Source organism: Microtus ochrogaster, chromosome 1 (genome assembly GCF_000317375.1).
Source record: "Microtus ochrogaster isolate Prairie Vole_2 chromosome 1, MicOch1.0, whole genome shotgun sequence".
NCBI classification, from domain to species: Eukaryota; Metazoa; Chordata; class Mammalia; order Rodentia; family Cricetidae; genus Microtus; species Microtus ochrogaster.
Genome location: NC_022009.1, coordinates 92093072 through 92112707, shown reverse-complemented (window position 1 = coordinate 92112707; position 19636 = coordinate 92093072). Strand labels below are relative to the sequence as shown.

The following is a 19636-nucleotide window of genomic DNA, read 5'->3' as shown; positions in this document are numbered from 1 at the left end:
TGACAATATAAGTTGTGTTTAAACATACTGACCTGGAGAATGGTTCTGGGCAGGGTCCCTAAATTCTCAGGGACATTCACGGAATACGGAGACAGCTCAAATACAGGGACAAAATCATTCATGTCAAGTAGAGTGATGGAGACCGTGCAAGCATCTGTTCTGGGGCTACTGCCCCGATCTGTAGCCTGAACGGTTAAAGTGTAAGCAGGGGTCGTCTCTCTGTCCAAAGACTTAGCCACGGTGATGGCCCCCGTCACTGAGTCGATCCTGAACTCCTGATGTGTGTTTCCAGCCACGATGCTGTAGCGCACCTGGCCGTTGGTGCCTTCATCACCGTCTGCTGCAGATACCTGGGTTATGTCTGTGCCGGTGAGGGTGTTCTCCTTAATCTGCACCCTGTACACAGACTGAGCAAAAACTGGGTTGTTATCGTTGATGTCCAGGACCATAACCACAACTTCTGTAGAGGAGGACAGGGGTGGCTGCCCTTTGTCTGTGGCTACCACTGTCAGGCTGTAATTGGAAACTTCCTCTCTGTCCAGCTCTCCAGTGAGACGGACCTCACCATCGATGGTCCCGATGCTGAACTTGTTACCCAAAGGATTCAGGAGAGCGTACTCAATGTAGCTGTTGGGGCCACTGTCTGGGTCTGTCGCTTGAGCCTTGAAGACAACAGTATCAATGGGGGTGTTTTCTGGAACGTACATCAACTTGGGGGAAAGAAACATGGGTGGGTTATCATTGACATCCAACAAGATGATGGAGACTTGGGCTGTGCTTGTGAACCTGGAGGCAGGAGGTTGGGGCGAGTCATGGACCTGAATGACCAGGTTGTAGAAGGACTGGCTTTCCCTGTCCAAAGCCTTGAGGGTTTTGAGGACTCCATGCTTATCCACTGCGAACTGCCCAAGGCTGTCACCTGAAGCAATGCTGTAGGATAGCTGAGCGTTGACACCTAGAAATGATAAAGGCAAAGTTAAGCTTATTGAACAGGTGATGGTTGTAGCCTAAGCCACACCAAAGGTTCTGCACGTACAAGAATGTTTCTGACGCGTTAACCACCATAAATGATTTTCTGAGTGATTCCACATGAACTCCTCAAAGTGAGTGTGAATGATTTAGCTATAGCTAAATACACTTCACAAATACTGCTGCATGCATAACTCTTTTCCTTTGAGCTTTTGATCTGAAAGACATTTACAACCTGGTGTACAAATGATCTATACGGGGTGTGTTGCTTACAGCAATGTTGAAATGCTAAATTACCAAAGTGAAGAGGAGGGAAAGGTTCCAGAGAGCAGATATCCTTCTAAACATTTCTCTGTTTCTATCACGTAACTCCCTAGGGCCCAGCACTACAACCACCACTTTCTATATCATTAGCTAAACATTCGTAACTTCGGTAATTTATTGAGGGCGACACCGGTTTTCAGAGAAGGGTAAATAAAATGTTCTGATGTTGGACATTAGTCATGGATGCTTAAAGTCTCCTTTTACATTTCTTGTCAGAACTAATAAATACTTTTTAATTCCTTCGAAGCATCTGGCCAAGCAACGTCCTTTAAGAAAATGACCCCTCTCAAGGTTTATGTACATTCAGACATTTGAAAGAGTATTCCTTAAAGGAACCGTTAGCAGTAAAGTCATAGATGAAAGACTTTGGGCAGAAGGTTCCTGCTGTAGCTGGCCCATGTTTAGATACCATTATTTTTGTTCTTGATATATAACACTTGTCCATTTTAAAACTATATACTCATTTTACAATGTTGCTGAAATGATCATAGCAAAGGAGGTGAGGAGAGAGTATCGGCCATTATGTTTTAATAACTCATTGAAAGGGAAGCTCTGGATATGCATCAAAAATAGAGAGCCATGGGATTTCTGCCTCAGAAATTGCAGTATTGTCCCTACTAGCTCTCAATGCCACCTAGGCTCTCCCATCTCATCTGAGGGAAATTCCAGATCTTCAGCACTCTGGGTCCTCCCTACCAGAAACAATGTCTACTCTTTGCCAAGAGCCTCCTAGAGCAGTTGCCTAGCTCTTGTGAAAGATTCTCCTCAGTGATGTGCAAACCTTTGAGTATCCATTTGCTTTCGCTTTTTTTTTTCTCTCTGGTTCCCTTCCAGGCAAATTACTGAAGTAAAACAATCCCTTCTCCAGTGTGGTCCTGTTACTCTGTCCCTTGACCTGAGGGTCTCTCTTTAGCATCCTTTCCACATGTGCCAAACAAGGAACCACATTTAGATGGCGAAGTCAGCACTGAGGTACCGATCTAACATTTCTTGGGTGAACTTTGATGCACAGGTCTCTGGAGACATAGACTGTACTGTGTAGCCATTCATCTGTGGGGTTTACTGCAGACTCCTTCAGATGAATGGAGCAGAGGTGATAAGCTTAGGAGCCTGAACCACAAGCAAAATACAAACAACTGAAACTCAGATGCCACACATCAACCCACCTGCAGGAAAGGAAGGATGGAAAATGCAGACCAGACAGGTCTGCTGAATGCTTTAGCATGTCTTACATCTCTCCAGGTTTGGGAAGGTTCCACCTGGTATGATGTGTGACTGAATATGTAAAGGGTGCTTTTTACATAAAGTGCATTTTTATAAGTACATTTTTAGGATTTCCTAACACAAACGCCAGAATCAAATATGGAATCCTTGTTCTTGAGATCCATAGTCACAAAAACACAGGAGTCAAAACAATACCAAAGAACCTCCATGAAAAACTTAGTTCTGTGTAGACATACAGAATGGTTCCCAGTCAAGATCAAGTCGTGGAGATTTATGAGAACCCCACAAATAAGCTGGATCAGAAGCTTTTACAGCAAGGATCTGAGAATTCTTGTCCCTAATGAGTGTTCATTCAAGTAAGTGTTAAAACTGTGGAGAGGAAACAGAGCAGGTCAGAGGCTCACAGCCTCACAGAGAGCAAAAAGGGCCCATCTATAAAGGGATGGGTTGACAGGAAGGGTCAGCCAGCAGCCAGGGAGCTAATAAATGTGAACCTTTAAGTATCACTGAGAAAAAAAGCATTTATATTTAAGTTATAATCACAAATGAATTAAGGAATGCTGTTTAAAATAACCAGATATTACTATAATCTTTAAAACCAATAGTAACTGCTCTTGCACCGGATAGTGTAAGGTGAGAATAGGTCTTATTTCAGAACAGGAATCAGAACTGGACAGTGGAAAACACCAAGCTGCACTTTAAGAAGGGCTGTTTCCCTCCGAAGAGTCTAATTCATCAAGTAACCTAGGCCTTCAAGTCTCTACTAGGAAATGCACATGACCCCAGAGGGTCTCAGAGCCACCTCAACGTTGGACCTGTCAGGAAATTTGCAAAGATCTCACCATTCCCCCTGCTCTTTGCACCAAGTGTCTGACCAGTGAGAAGGCAAATACATACTTTGTCTTGGTTTTGAGTAAAATGCCAGATTTGTATTTGGGGGCTTTTACAATCCAGCAGATAACTACACTGGTTATGGGTTGTTTTTCCAAGCATTTAAGTTTACCCTGCTGGAAGTCATGTGGTTCCAAGAATATTCTTGAGAATTTGGTTAGTGTGAGTGCCATGCTGCTGCCAAAGGTGTGTACGTGTGTCTGTGTCGTGGGGAGCTATGCATTAGTATGGATGAGTATACGTACATATTTGATTGTAGACATACAATATTGGCATTTGCTGTGTATTTTATTCCTAAGAACTGTAGATTCTTAGGTAACTACATACAATATAAGTAATGAAACACATTTTGAAACTATAAACTTAGCTGGATTATGAATGTGTGCACTCAGCCACAATCTGTAAATTTTGTCTTCTATATGTGAGGGGCTAATATTTGCTTGCCTGTGACATGGCAAAGACACACAGTACGGACAGGGTTACCACCCATCTTCACAGAGCACTTTGAACAAGGTCATCAGGGAACTAGACTACGCAGTTGGGACCTTGTTCAGTCATGCACCAAAGATAAGTGGGCGCAATCATCCCGAAAAGGTGACATTTGTGTCACTCTTTAAACACCCTCTAATGACCACGATGCCTCAGGTGTGTGGGTCCCCAGAAGGGTGAGACAACCGTAATTTGACATACTGTCATAATATTTCAAGCTATAACCTCTGTCCCATATAAAGCTTGCCAACTATATTCATAGACACATTGATATTAATAGAACTGTGGCTTGTGCCTTTTTTGAAGAGATTATGTAACTGACAGGGTTAAAGTTTAAATGCTGACTGTGTACACAGGCGACACAAATTGCTGAAGTCCTTCTCCTAGAACAATTACTTCTGTCGAAGATGGCAGTGTTCCCGTTTGGAAACTTTCGGAGCAGAGGCCAAGTGGAACCTGCTCAATTGAGTGCCCCCTAAGAGCGCTCACAGACACACAGGAAGCGCTCCCTGTGAGTGTGCTGGGTTCTTACAAACAAAGTCTCCCTTATCGCCAGCCTCTGAATCCAGAAGGAGTAGGAACTCTGTCCTTTATTTTAAGTCAAGGTCCAGGAAATGACTCTGATAAAAGCATTCAGGCTGAACAATGGCTAAAAGGGGCTCGAAACCTTCACAGTTCTAACCAGCACAATTAAACGGGGGAAACACCCTCAAAAAAAGAGGGGGGGGGATGATTTGTGACTGCAAGGGCAGGAGTCATTTTGAAACCTTTTGAAAAATTAAGTACACCAGTATCTTTTCACTGTTTTCATATTTCTTTCTATTTAATGTTTTGAGGGTAAATCAAATTTATTCCAGCAGATATATTGGGTCTCAATAGACCATAACCCACATAGGCACCAGGCAGAAAATTGTTCAGCATGGAAAGCTGACCCCAAGATCGTGGGTATGACTCTGGCAGTAAGCTGCTTGCCTCGCCAGCCTGAAGCTCTGTGTTTGATCCACAGAACTAACATAAGAGTGGCTGGCATGGTAGTACACACTTCTATGTCCCATGCTAGGCACAAAGAGACAGATGGAATCTGGGAATCCACGGCCAGACAGACAAGTCAAGTTTCAAGGCAGTGAGAGATTCTGTTTCACAAAACAAGGTGCACAGCACTTGCAGACTAACGCCAGAGGTTAAGCGCTGTCCTTCATGTTCACAAACACATTCACACATATACGCTGAACATATCCACAAGAAAACTTCACTCAAGAATGTGTCCATGATGTAGCAAACACTCCATATTCATGCTCTTGTATGGGTAGAATAAATACAAGTGATGTAAGCTTTGTAAGGACTTGACTCCAGATTCTAGCTCCCATCTCAGACAGCCCACAAATGCCTGCTGGATCCAGTGCCTCTGGGAACACTTGCACGCTTGTGCAACACCCACTTGTGTAACATTTGCACACTTGTGTAACATTTGTACACTTGTGTAACACGCACACACGCAACACTTTCCCATTGTACAACGCCCACATATGCAATACTTGCATACTTGTGCAACAACACATCCACACAAAGTAAAAGAATCTCTTTTAAAATGCTTAACTTCATGATACACTGTAAGATAAACAAGCCTTTCCAGTCAATGAAAGCACAAATCCTTGCCAAAGTATTATTAGACTTTTAATCTAATAATACATAATTTAGTTATTCACTTGAAAATATTTTTCTTTAAGACTTTTTTTTTTTGCTCTTTTTACTTTGCAATTTTACTCTTTCGAGTCCAAGCAACATATGGGCCCGGCAAGATGGCTGAACAGGGTAAGCTGTGTAGCAGGAATAGTAAAAACCCAGAGACAGATATTAGGGTTTAAACTGAAGACCAGAAAAGCAAAGCAGCCAAGTCACTGGAGAAGTCTTACCTCTCCCAAGGCCGAGTGATTGCAGCCTGAGCCCTGAGCCTCTGTGTCCTTCTGTCCTCCATTCCCCGTTAGTGCTATTCGACAAGTTCAGAACACTGCTTCCTGGGAGGACTGGTGACCCTCGCTAGTCCCCCACCCACAGTAGAAGAAGAGACCCAACTTCTGCAAGCTGTCTTCTGACCTCCACACACATGCACACCACGCCACATGCATCCACACATCCAGACACACACGAAACAAATCAATAACTGTAAAACTTAAATTTAAAAGTTTGAGTAATAAATTCACATGCACACACACACACGTCTATTTATTTATCTAACACAATCTCTGACCACTAAGTTACTGAACTGATATGCTGCTAAAACATTTAGGGCAAAAACCTACAGATACAAGTTATTAACTACATAAACTTATAATCAATCATGTGATAGTTATGAAAAATAATATTACAAATTGCTTGATTTTCTTTTAAAATCCTCCAGCTAAAACTCAAATAGCTACCTTTAGATGTATATTTATAGATTATCATTCATGAACAAATATGAATAATTAAAACAGTTAATAAGATGATATTAGCATTGGATTCATTCAGATACACCCTGTATTTTAGTGGAATTGGTAAGGACACGACAGAAACGACATACCGTCATCTGCGTCACTGACGTTAAACACAAGGACAGTGGATCCGAGAGGCAGATTTTCCATTAGGGACGTGCTGTAGGCACTCATGCTGAAGACAGGGGGATTGTCATTGACATCAAGAATGTTGAAGTAAGCTCTGATGGTGCTGAACTGTCCCCCACCATCCTCGGCACGGACCGTCAGGATGTAATACTGCTGTGTCTCATAATCCAGGGCTCGGGTCAAGTTGAAGACACCAGTCACCGGGTTCAGGAAGAACACACCATCCCCGTCATCTTCGTCCACCACATACGTGATTTCCCCGTTCACGCCAGAGTCGTCATCTGTTGCTAAAATTGCTGCCACCAGAGACCCTGCGGGAATGTCAAAGCATGCCTAAAGTTAGTGGAACAGGGGCATTGCATTATTTCTAAAAGTGTGGAACAAGGGGTATTGCGTTATTTCTAAAGGTTTAGACTGACCAAGAATGTGGTTTTACAGACAAGTATTTTAAATACATGGCTGCTGTAAGACAGGGAGTTTGGTATTCCGCTGACTTCTAGACTGACACGCCCATCTCCTTAAACCACAACTCAGGGACCATGGCAGACACACCATGAAACTCAGGCTGTAGCGATAGGGTTATCAGAGAGGTAATCCTATTTCTGACATTGTTTCCACCCATTGCTACCAAGTTTTGCATGTATCCATAAGTCAATGGATAATTATTGGAGCCCATAGCTAATGTGGGGGACTGAGATTCCAAACAACATCATGATCATGTGTGTGTCCTGGAGCTGGCAGCCTATGGAGCCAGTGGTCACTGCTATAATTAACACAGGAAACAAATGTGCTGAGAAATTCATTAAGGACTATGCATATCATCTTAGGAAGTGAAGGGGGAACTGTCAGGGAGAGGGATTACCAGGGAGTGACTTCTATCCAATTTTCTGTGTAGCCCCAGCTGTCCTTCAGGATAGGATTCTCTCATAGACCAGGATTCTCTCATAGACCAGGTTAGCCTCACATTCAAAGGCTACCCCTGCTTTTGCCTCCCTCTGCCTATGCCTGTGTCTCTGCCTTTGTCTTTGCCCCTGCTTCTGAAGTGATGGGATTAAAGGTATGTACCACCATGCCAGCTGAATTTTGATTTTTGAAGACAGGAGCACAGTGTAGCCAAGGCTGGCCTCCCAACCTTCTCCCTGCCTCACTTCCTGAGTGCTAGGTTTGCAGGCGTGAGCCATCACACCCAGCTTCACATTTATCTTCATAATTAGCATTCTGATGAACCTAACAATTATTGTTTCCATTTTACACGGGAAAAGGATGCCAGGAGAAATGAACTAAGTCTACTGGTCACGTCGCCAGCGTGGACTGGAACAACTATTGACAGCCTTTCTCACACTCTTTTTGGTTGTACCCATTTTTACAACAGAAAGAGAACGGAGCCGGCTGCTGTGAAGGCTGATGAGCTGGGCAGAGGACATTGAGAAACAGAAATGTCTGTTGTTATTAATCACATACTTACCTCGCCTCATCTGCTCTAACTTATTAGGAATTTTCTTGGGGATTACACAAAAGATGTTAGGTAAAAGGTCACAAAATGGGATGCATATATTTTGTAACCAGAGGTAAACATGTACTAAACACTACCCAATACTTAAAACAACCAGACGAGTTTATCCACACTGTTAAAGGTGGTTCCTGCAAAACGCCTCTCAGAGCATGTCACCTACCAGGAGTTGTATCTTCCAGGATGTCAAAAGAATACACGGGCCTGGAGAACTTGGGGGTGTGGTCGTTCACATCGCTGATGGTGATATTGATCCTCATGTCAGAGGACTGAAGGCCGTCATCTGCTCGAACCAGCAATGAGTACTTGGACCTGTGCTCTCTGTCCAGCCTCTTGGTGGCTATGAGATCTCCAGACTCAGGGTCAATCCGGAAGCTGTCATCAGCTCCACTGATGAGTGCATATGTAACCAGAGCATTTGCACCCTGAGGGAAAGGACCAGGCACGTGAACTGCTGGACTCAAGAGCATTTGTTTCTACTGTTTTCAGTGAGTGTGACTTTGACAGAGAAAGGCTTTGTGTGTAACACGTGACATGGCTTTGCTTGTGACAGTGTACAGTTTTAAAAGGTGGGGAAGATGAACCTAACCAAGGAGGGGAGGACTTGTGCCCTGAAAAGTCAAAATCACCAATAAAATAAAGACCAAATACTCATTTGAAGTTGTGTATTGGAATGCCCAATATTGCTACCAGGTTCAGACAGTCCACAGCAATCTACGGTGGACACAGTCTCTTTCAAAACCCTCATGATGTTTTTCTTATAGAAACAGAAAAGAACACAGAGGACTGGAGAGAAGGCTCATCAGTTAAGAGCACTGACTGCTCTTGCAGAGGACCCAGGTTCCACTCTCAGCACCCACATGGAGGCTCACAAATGTCTGTAACTCCGGTTCCAGGGGATCTGATGCTCTCTTCTGACCTCCACACACTCCTGCATGCATGTAGTGTGCATACACTCACACAAGCTCACACACATGCACATAAATAAGAATAACCAATAAACAGAAAAGAACACAATTTAAGCACCCACTTAGAAACCAAACACAAAGGCCCTAGATGAGACAAATCAATGTTGAAGAAAAAAGCTGGAATCACTACTCCTCCTGAGTTCAAACTGTATCAAAACCACAGCTCCAACGCTGTATTTCCAGACATATCCATAACAGAGCAGAGCAGAAAACTTGGAAATAAATGCACGGGATAGTCAACTGACCTTTATACAATTGGAAAGAATAAGCAATTCAGAAAATGGTGTTGGGAAAACTGATTATCACATAGCAAAAAAAGGGCAGGGGTTGTATCTCGGTGCTCAATAGCCAACATGTAGTAGGTGAGCTCCTCCACATAAGACCTAAAATTCTAAGTCTTCTAGACCAGATACAGAAGGCTCTCTTCCTGATGACAGTGCTCTTGGTGACACTGAAAACAAGGGTGACAAGACCACAAGGAGGTAAGTGAGGTGACACCAAAGTGAAGATCTTCCACACTGTGACAGAATGGGCAGTCGGGAGAGCAAGAGATGGTGGCAAACCCTACACGTGACCGCAGGTTGATTCCTGAAATAACCACAGACTGCAAAATGTTTCTGTCTTAATAAAAGATGACTAAGGACTCAGGGAACCACCTCTCCAAAGAAGTGGGGATGTGTAAAATGCAGATGTGTAAAACATGTGCAGTGTCACTGCCGTGGAGTGACTTAACTGCACAGATGTGCCACCTCAGACCTAATAGGGCAGATACATCAGAACACCTGAAGAGGCAACACATGTCAAGAAATTGGGGAAATAAGAACCTCACCCTGTGTCAGGGGGTAATGCAATGGAATAAATATGAAGGGTATAACACACACTCACACACACTCATATACACACACAAGCAGGAAAAGGGGTTCATCATTTCTGCTCCTAGTATTTATGCAAATGAACTGATATTAGTATTTCAAGAGGAAACTGATTGCCTCAGTCAAGGTTGGGAGATGAACTACTCTGTCAGTGGATGACCAGAAAGGGGGTGTGGTCTACGTGGACACACAACCCCTTTACCTCATGAGAATGTAAAGATACCACTCATGGAGGATGGGTGTCACATGATATCAGTTACATGAACCATTTGAAACAATCATACTCAAGGAACTGTAGTACAGTGTTGCTTCCCGGGGCTGGGAAGGTAATGAGGAATTGCTAGTTCCTCCTGTGCTTAGGGAGGAAAACACTGATGGAGATCTAGCTGGCATACATCCGTTTCCATCCCAAAGATTCACCAGCTAGACTCAGTTCATGTTCCTTCAGTGCTGTACTGCAATGGTAATTAAATACCAAGTGCTAAGTGGAGAGGCTTTAGATAATACAATGCCAGGAGAGTAGGGCCCTGTGGGTCACTCTGGGGGAAGATACAATGGAAAGAGGACAATGGTATTGAGTTTCATAGAATGAGCAAAATGTTTTGAGTGTAAACAAACATCCACAGAGGGGGAGAGTGGATGAGACAATTAGAAGAGCTTTGAGAGTTTTTATTTTCAACAAATGGTCTTGAAAAAAAAAATGTTAGGTTAGATTTTGGAAAATTTCAAATGTAGCACAGACTGGCTTGAATTCTAGTTGTGTTTCACCTAGAAGCATGAGTTGATAGACAGACAGGTACAGAGAGAGAGAGCTGGGGATACAGATAGGAGAATGCTGTAGACACAGCGAGATGGCCCGCAGGGGGGAAAAGCTGAAAAGACAGTGAGGGGAATGGGAGTCAAAGAGATTGGCGCTCCTTTACCCCAAAACTGGGCAAAGTGAGTTGGTGACTAAGGACAGCTTCACAGAAATGGTTATCTGGCAATCAGAGATGGTGAATGACATCTAAGATGATCATGGTAGGAGGTAGATGTCCCCAACAGGTGAGAATTTAAAGCAGAGTACACGAGGAAGAAGGGCAGGACCAAGATTGAGCATCTGCCGTTCAGGAGCAGAGTGTCATGAGCTAGGAGGGATGGACAGTGAGGAGGGGCCTGAGGGGAAGGTTAGATGCATGGCTCCCTAAGGTCAATGCAGAGGCCCAAGTAAACTAGCAAAGTTCAAATGTAAAGAGGTTGTGCAGAGTGAAAGGCTGTGCCAATCTGCCGGAGGAGGCACTGACTTCACAACAGTGTCTCATAGACACACTGCCACCCTTTGGGACTCAAGAGCTGTCAGGGTTGTAAATTCCTAGCTGTGTGCCTGTGATAGAAGGGCTAAGTGCACACTGCACAGGTTGGGGTGCCATCCTTGGGGATCCATGTCATAGGCTGATCCCTGCTCTAGCGTTTTTGTGTCTCATTGGGCCATACACTGGGCCTCTCTGCCTAGCCTTCCTTGTATGCATGATTGGAATCACGTGACTACCTGCCAAACATGGCTGTTTCAAGGGTTAAATTGGTTAACACCCATTTTCAAAATTAGAGTGACCCTGGAGAAATAGAGGATGCGGGAAAATGCTAGGCAATCATATCCTTCATTTTTTAAGGGAAGTATTTGATGTTGTGACAATCTACAGCTAGAGAGATGGGTCCCTGTCATCTAAAAAGTGGCATCTAATGTCCTGTTATAACCACTGACTGGGACACCAAGGTAATAAGTGTTGCTCTAGTTCTTGAATTTACAAACTTGTCTTCATTCAAACACAGCTCGTGCAAGCAAATTTGCCTCTTCTCATTGTTACTATCCAGACATATATTTGCTAAAATATTCAAGGAACTCTCATAAGCAAAACTGGGAAGAAAATAGAGTTCTGAGTAGAGATCAAAGCCTGACTGACTGGATTACAGAACCTAAGCCCCTGGACAGTTTTTCTGTTAGAGGTTTTGATGTTTTACTGTGTGTGTTTCTGTTTTCATGCATTTAAAGAGATCATCTTCAACAGCATGAGGCAAAAGCACCCTCATTCAGAACTTACATTCAGCGGCCCTTACGGGCTTCTTACGCTCTATTCCCAAAGCCAGTCTTAAATGTAATAAAGAGAGGGCCTCAGAATCTCCCCTAACTTAATAAGTGCTGAGCTTGACACAGTCTCTTTGTGTAGTCACCTGTATCTAAGATATTCACTGGAATTTTATGGTCAAACAGAAACATCCATAAGGCGTTTTCCACTGCTGATCTAAGCACATTCTGGACTGTTCTATTTCACAAGGAACTCCACCACACTGGTGGAGCCACGGCCACGGGATAACAGCTACCCTCCATCTGAACCATCCAAATGACACAGACTAGGATGCTAAGAGAACTGGAAGAAACGGGACCATTTTGAAATTCCATATTTAGAAAACCCTGATCTATTAAATGGCTCAGGATAGTAGACAATGGTATTCCAATGGTTCCCATCTCCCTGAGGGAAGTGAAGACCATGTCCCTAACGCCATCCTTCAAAACCAGCTGGTGCTGGTTCTCCATCAACAACTGAACTGTCTGCTGGCTAAAGTGGGAGTTCTACAAAGTCTGTTTGTTTAACAGCCCAGTCCTGTCAAGTGGAGATACACTGTCAAAGCACCGAGTGGCCAGAAGCAGGGCCAACAGGAGATACACTAACTAAAGAAAAGTGTATGGATTATAAGACAATAAGCTGATAGAAACTTCCAGAAACATCTACATGCTCAGTGCCTTGAAGATGCCCAATTCTTCTCAGGCAGTAACAGAGCAGCTTCCTGTGTCGCCACAGGGAGAAAAAACCACCTTGTATTTCATCACTGTGGCCACAGAGCAGATGAATAGAGCAAAAGGCAGCCAGGACTTCAGACAACAGGATGCATTCTATCTAAGGAGCTGTTTCCATTCCAACCAAGGGGTGAGGTGCTGAGAAGCAAAGCCCATAGACCAAGGGGTTATCAAAAAACATTAACCCATTACAAAGCATTCCAAGGCAAATATGAATCTCTGGATCCTGTAGGGACCCTGTGTGTCCATCCTGACTCTTTGACAGAGTCAAAGCAATGCTGGCTCCCCACAGAAGCTGAAATACTCCAGTACTGTGGGAAACTCCCCTTGTTAAGAAAAAGGTATTAAAGGAAGAAAGAAGCCCAAAGAGCTTCATCTTTTAAAAACAAATATAGTCCTAACGGAGGCTTCAGATTCCTGGTGGATCTGCTGATTTAATCTCTCTGACAACCAAGTTTTTCTACAACCTCCCACACAGCCCTTAGAGTCTGTGGCACCCCAGGCTTCTCCCCAAGGTTTTCCCTCTCCTGCCTTGACCATCCTACAAGTGCCCCCTGCCTATATATTCCTGCTTTACCTCTTGCACCTCCATCCTGCCTGACCCTGAACAAGTTGTTTCCTTCTACGTCTTTACACGTCTATGTAAAGCAAGCAGTCTCCATGATCACACCCGTGTGCTTACTTAAAGTATTAAATCTAAAACAACCTCTCGATAGACATAAAGCAAGGTGCATGAAAACAAATACAAATTTGGGTGTAAAAACCTAAAGACATAAGGAATCTCCCACTTGTCCTCAAATGTCACTGTGACTACACCTTCAAGAGGAGCTTGAAGGAGTTGAGAGTGAACCGCAGACACTCTGCAGTCTCAGGCACAGCAAGGGCATGAGCGGCGAATGTCATATGTACAGCATGGGACACAGGTCAATAGGCTGTGCTCTAGAAAGGGAAGTGTAAGTACGATCATCTCAAAACAGCAGTTAGCAAGGGTTCTCATAGTCCCAGGTGGACGGTTCTCAGGAGAGTCGGATGCTGATGAAAGAAATCAAACATCCGCATGCAATTTATTCACAATCCACTATAATTTGGGTAGAGCAATCCCACATCAATCATAATATCCCTCAGAGTCAGCCTTCGTACCACTAAAATATTTATTAAAATTAGCATAGCTCTTGCTTAATTTTTCTGAGGTGGCAGGAGCAGAACATTTCAAACAAATGAGCCTTTATTTCTCTTCCCAATTGCAATTACAGCCAATCAGGACTGATTATCCTACATCAACTGCTTGATATTCATATTGATATTATACTCAAATTGGAGTTCATGAAATTTCGTAAATGATGCAACTAAATATATTGTATCAGTGATGAGCTTTAAGAAAGGGAAAGATTTGCTAACCAATGTCAGATGTTGCATAGAATCAGTAGTACAGGGGTTCAGCTGGCAGCCACCACTGACCTGAGAATCAGTATTAACCTTTCTCCATGCAGAATGAAATAGTAGAGACTAACAGAAACATCAAATGTCTTCTAGAAGAAAACTATAGCTATCTAAAATTTTGTTTTATTACCTTCCCATTTACTAAATTTTGTGAAATTAATCATGATGGGCTATTATATTTCTAAATTGACTATTAGAACTACCTAATATGTTATTTATTTATTTGTTCATTTACCTTTTTCTTTCTTTCTTTTTGAAACATGATCTCACTGCTTAATCCTGGATTCTCTAGGTCGACCAGGCTGACCTCCAACCCAGAAAGATTCACCTACCTCTGCCTCCAGATTAAAGTTGTGCACCACCCAAATGCAGTCTTGTTCTGCTTACTTATTGACAATGTTAAAGAAAAATCTATAAACTATGTAATCACAGTTTTTAAAAAAAAAAATCCTAGGGCTGAGGGAGGAAAGCCTATTCTGGGTGGGGCTTGGCTGAGGGATGATGGGAAGATGTGTTGGTGTTTGGGAAAACTTTTTACTCAATATTAAAGCAGTAATTAAACCTTTAGCTCAGAAGAAAGGAGAAAACAAGCAAGGAGTTTTTATGTAGTGAAATAAATATAAATTAATTATATAACCTCCCAGGCATTTGCAGCATGACTATTGTGTGTCTACACATAAAGTATAGAGGATTAAAATCTATGTTGTGTCTAATTTAATATTTGCCAGGACTGGAGAGATAGCTAAGGGTTAAGAGCACTGACTGCTCTTTCGGAAGATGCAGGTTCAACTCCTAACACCAACATGGCAGCTCACAACTGTCTATATTTCAGTTCCAAGGGATCTGGCACCCTCACACAGACATGCACACAAAACACCAATGCACATACAACAAAAATAAAGTTTAAAAAAATTAACATTTGCCAAAAGGTATGGAATTTGTTTATTACAATAAATTGGAAAACTATTAGCTTTTCTGCATGACAGCCTTAAATAGATATTACAAATTTTTAATTTATGTGGGCATAAATAAATGCAAAATATATAAGTATTAAAAATATAGGTTTTAAGATCACTTTAAAGATTGTTATTTTTAAAATATTTGGTTTTTTTCAATTACAAATAAAGTAAAAATAGATCCTTGGTGCTTTGAAAGCAAATAGAAATAAAGATCCAATTTTGAACTCTTTAATTTTTTTAAAATGATTTGGCCAACAAATCTAAAATGCAAAGGAAAAACAACTGATCAGAAAAGAGTGTGTGTCAGTGTATATGAAGGTCAGCGGGTCACTTTGTTTCTCAGGGGGTGCCCTCTCTCTGTGTGTGTGTGTGTCTGTCTGTCTGTCTGTCTTTCTGTCTCTCTGTCTCTTTCTCTCACACACACTCATTCTCTCTGGTGTGTGTGTATGTGTGTGTGTACTTGTGTGTTGTGGACAGAATAAGTGCAGTGTCCGTGCAGATCAAATGAGTATGTTAGGGTCCCTCGAGTTGGGTTACAGGTAGTTGTGAGCCGCCCAAGATGAGTTCTGGGAGCTGAATCCATGTCTCCTACAAGAGTAGCCAGTGCTCCTGACTGCGGAGCCATCTCTGCAATCCCAAAGTCTCTCACTGAGACTGTAACCCACCAAATGGGCTAGACGGGCTGGATAGCCTGCCCCGTAGGTGCTCTTGTCTCTACATATCCAGTGCTGGATTCAGAGCTAGCGCCATTGAAACAGCTCTTTTATGAGCTTGAACTCGGGGCTTGGTGTGTGTGAAACATGCAGTTTCCCGACTAAGCACATCCCATTCCTACATCATAGTTAGAACAACAGAAGCTCTCTGGGAAAGAACGCAGAACTCGTAACCCTTATTATTGCACACTAGAGCTCCCAGCATGCACTTGAGATCCCATAAGTCACTGTAATTACAGATTCTAAAGACATGAGCTACCTCATCAGCATCCATGGCTGTCAGCTGCATAATCTTAGAACCATCTCCAATGTTCTCCTCCACGGTGAGATCCAGAGTGTCTGTTGGAAACACTGGAGGGTTGTCATTGATATCTTGAAGCGTTATTTCTACCTACAAAGAAAAAAGAAATAAAAAAATATGCATGAGGGCTTTATCCAAAATGCAGACTAGGAGTCCACGCAACTGTCCTTCCCAAAAGCAATCAAAAACGCCCCAAAAGCAAGACTCCTTGAAAGAAGGGTACAAAATATTCATAGGAACAAATAAGGACAATCAAACAGCATCTAACTTGTTGATGGTAAATGACTTTAAATGGTCCCGATGGAATTCAGACTGGAAAATGTACCCTGAGCATTGTCCCTGACGCCCTCCTAAAGGTCTTCCGAAACTAGGGACCATCTGTCTTGCAACCATGATGCCAGTTGACACTGGCGAGGTGGTAAAAACAGTTTTTGCCAGAAATGATTGCATAGTCGCAACTAAAGTCTGCGGCAAGGAAGGATATTCGCCCATTGTTTAAAGAAACACTCAAAATTTCTCCATGTAATGTCAACGCTCTATTCTGGGGACACACAAGCTACACACTGGACCGTCTTGACTCCTATTTGCAGTGACCAACCTCCCCTTCAAAAGCCACGTTCCATAGATCACAAGAATGAACAGCCTCTTTGAAACGTCTTAGTCAGAATGAGTTTACCTGCCTAAGAGACGTTTTCTGAAGTAAAGATCTACAAAGCCTGGACAGCAAATTCAGACCCTGCGTTCCTCAGCTGAGTTGGGGGTGTGAGACTCACAGGCTCTGAGAAGGGGGCAGACAGCTGCGAGGACAGTAAAGGCTGCCTTGGAGAAAGTCACAAACTCTGTCAGGGAGGAAAACTCATCCAGCCAGCTGGCAAGAACGCACTTCTCAAAGTTGGATTCTGTGAGAAGCCACTGTTCATAGCTATCCTGAGAAGACCCTTATCAGATCCAGTGACTAAAATGAGGGCTGAGAAGACAGGGGTCAAGTCGACAGTTTGGTTTTTCCTCAAGAGACACAAGAGATGGGAAGAGAGTAAAAGGTGGCAAAATGTCACTTTCTGACCCAAAATGTTGGGGAAAATCCAGACAAATTAGACAAATGAGGGGGTGAACAATTGATAAGGCAGAAAATATATTTAATTTAATACTTAATAATTGCTATGAGTCTCTCTCCACCTTTAGTGGAAGAGATTTGCTCACCAGGAAACAGTTCAGCCTCATGGGGCAAAGGCAAGAGAGGCCTGCAGTAAGCTGCATCTGCTCTGTCCACCAGAGAGGGCTCTTTACACCCTCCCATGACAGCTGTAGAGGCAACTGGGCATCTGAAGGCTTTCAAACGCCATGGGTTTACAAACAAATGAGACTGCCCCTCACCCGACTGAACCTGTAAACTTCGTTTCTCTTGGTTTTCAACCCTCATCTCAGAATCAGGTCTATGTAGGAAAGCTCCGAAACACACACACACACACACACACACACACACACACACACATAGACACACACACACATAGGCGCACACACACACATAGACACACACACACACACCACATCCATAAGCATTCTCTGGTGGCTGAAATTTTCAAGTGTTGGTCCTGACTGTGTTTGAGACAGGGTCTCTTGTTCACCTCTGCAGACTCCAGGCTAGCTAGCTCTCCTGGGGGTCACCCTGTCTCCACTTCCGATCTAGCTGTGGGGAATCCAGGACGGCAGACGTGCTACAGTGTCCCACTTTACCTCTGGGGACTAGGATTTGTGTCCTCACACCAGCACACCAGGTCCTGTACCCACTGACACATCTCCTCAGACCCCTGGAACAACTAGGGCACAATTAGCTGCCAGCGGCATATCCACAGTGGCTCTCCGTTTGTCTTTGAAGGGAAAATACAGGAAGTACTGTCAATATGCACCCTCTTCTTCCTGGAATCTAATGAACTATTTTAGCACCTGATAAACCAATAATAATTATTGTTTCATCTTTATTAAAAAAAAGACCAGAGTCATAAAGACAGAGGTCTTCAAAAAAAAATTTTTTTAAGCTTGTGATAAATTTTACTGGCTTGGAAAATGTGTGTTTGACAATTTACAAATACGAACACAATACACAGCACTCCGGTTGAGTCTGCGGTAGTTGATTTGTTCTCAGAGGACGCGTTGGTTGATTTTTGCCAAACTCTTTGGTCTGTAGCCAACCCATGTGTTAATTGTGCTTTCGAGTATATTTCGGGTATATATGTTTGATTTCTGTCTTTTATATGATGGTTCGAAACAAACCATTCCACATCTTCATCCAGACAGGAGATAAAAACAGGTGATGGTGACATAGGAATCAAGCCAGGGAGTCCAGCCCAGTTCCTCTGTGCTCGCTGAGAGAAATGACGGCACCAATGTGAAAAGGGAATTCAGAGAAATCCCCAGGGTTGGGAGATAAATTTCTCTGCCCCAAGATGTCAACAGTAGGTTTCCCAAGGGGGAGGAAGGATACCAAAGTCTCAGTTTGCACATCCATCTGTAAGCACATTTCACCTCTTCCCTTAAAGGAATAGTGCCGTGTCCTATTTTCTCCTGCAACGTTCATGGCTGACACAGACCCAGCACTCGACAGACTCCCAGATGCTGGATGATATATGTTGGAGTGAGTGAGCATATCACAGGCAAAGCAGTCCAGATTCCAGAAGAGAATAAAATTTGTGCATGTGTGAAAATGTATTTATAGTTTGGATCTATTTTTCAAATAACAGTCATCGCATTTGTTGGATACAGGCAGGTTTACACAGTAACACACTGTTCTGCACAACTTGCAGCTGACAGGCGCTGTAGTTCTGGGTCGTTACTAAGCCTGGGGCCTTCACAACCTCACACCTGGCTCTTGTGAAGGCTGCGCATGCATGTGCACAAGAGCGTGTGCAAGCAGGCAGGTGCACACACGCACACACATGCACACACACACATACAGCCTAAAACAATGTGTGGCATATGTACTAGTTTGCTTCAACTATTAAAATGTACAAGCCCATTAGCTAATTTGTGCACTTACAGCATCATTAAGCCAGTTTCAAAGTCTTTTGGAAAATTATTCACACTGTGTGTGTGGGGGGGGGGATATTTTGTGCTTCTAGGATGTGTAAAACACTGAAAGCTCAGCAAGCCATTCATCTACAAAGTGTACGAATGTTTAAGAAATCTGGAGGAGCATCATGCTCACTTCCTTTATTTTACAGAGAGTGTGAGCCAAGGCATTGAAACGTCAAGTGGTTTATCTAAGGAAAACAATGAGAGGCCACAAAGCTGGGGTCCACTGAAGTTTCCTCAACCACGTGCAAAACCTGAACTGCTGAGCTGGCTCAATGATGTGCCCAAGGCCACTGACCTCTGCCCTTGGTGTTAAGGCAGAGACCTCTCAGACAAAACAAGTCCTTATTCAAAAGTAACATGAAAACTATGTTTGAGGAAGTTAATGTATGAAAAGATACACGAAGAGATAATTTGTTAAGAAAGCAAAAGAGGGAGAAAGCAAAAAAAGAAAGAAGAGGGTAGAAGGAAGGA

The 19636-nt window shown here is 43.1% G+C and overlaps 1 protein-coding gene across 1 annotated transcript in view; it reads right to left on the bottom strand.

The window, feature by feature from the left end:
• Fat4 (FAT atypical cadherin 4) overlaps positions 1–19636 on the bottom strand; it is a 133325-nt gene that overhangs the window by 61382 nt on the left and 52307 nt on the right. The window contains exons 2-5 of the mRNA XM_005343924.3: positions 16052–16183; positions 8171–8432; positions 6458–6808; positions 33–955 (exon numbers count right to left, since the gene is read on the bottom strand). Coding sequence (XP_005343981.1) covers positions 33–955; positions 6458–6808; positions 8171–8432; positions 16052–16183 — 1668 coding nt within the window. The remainder of the gene's footprint in view (positions 1–32; positions 956–6457; positions 6809–8170; positions 8433–16051; positions 16184–19636) is intronic.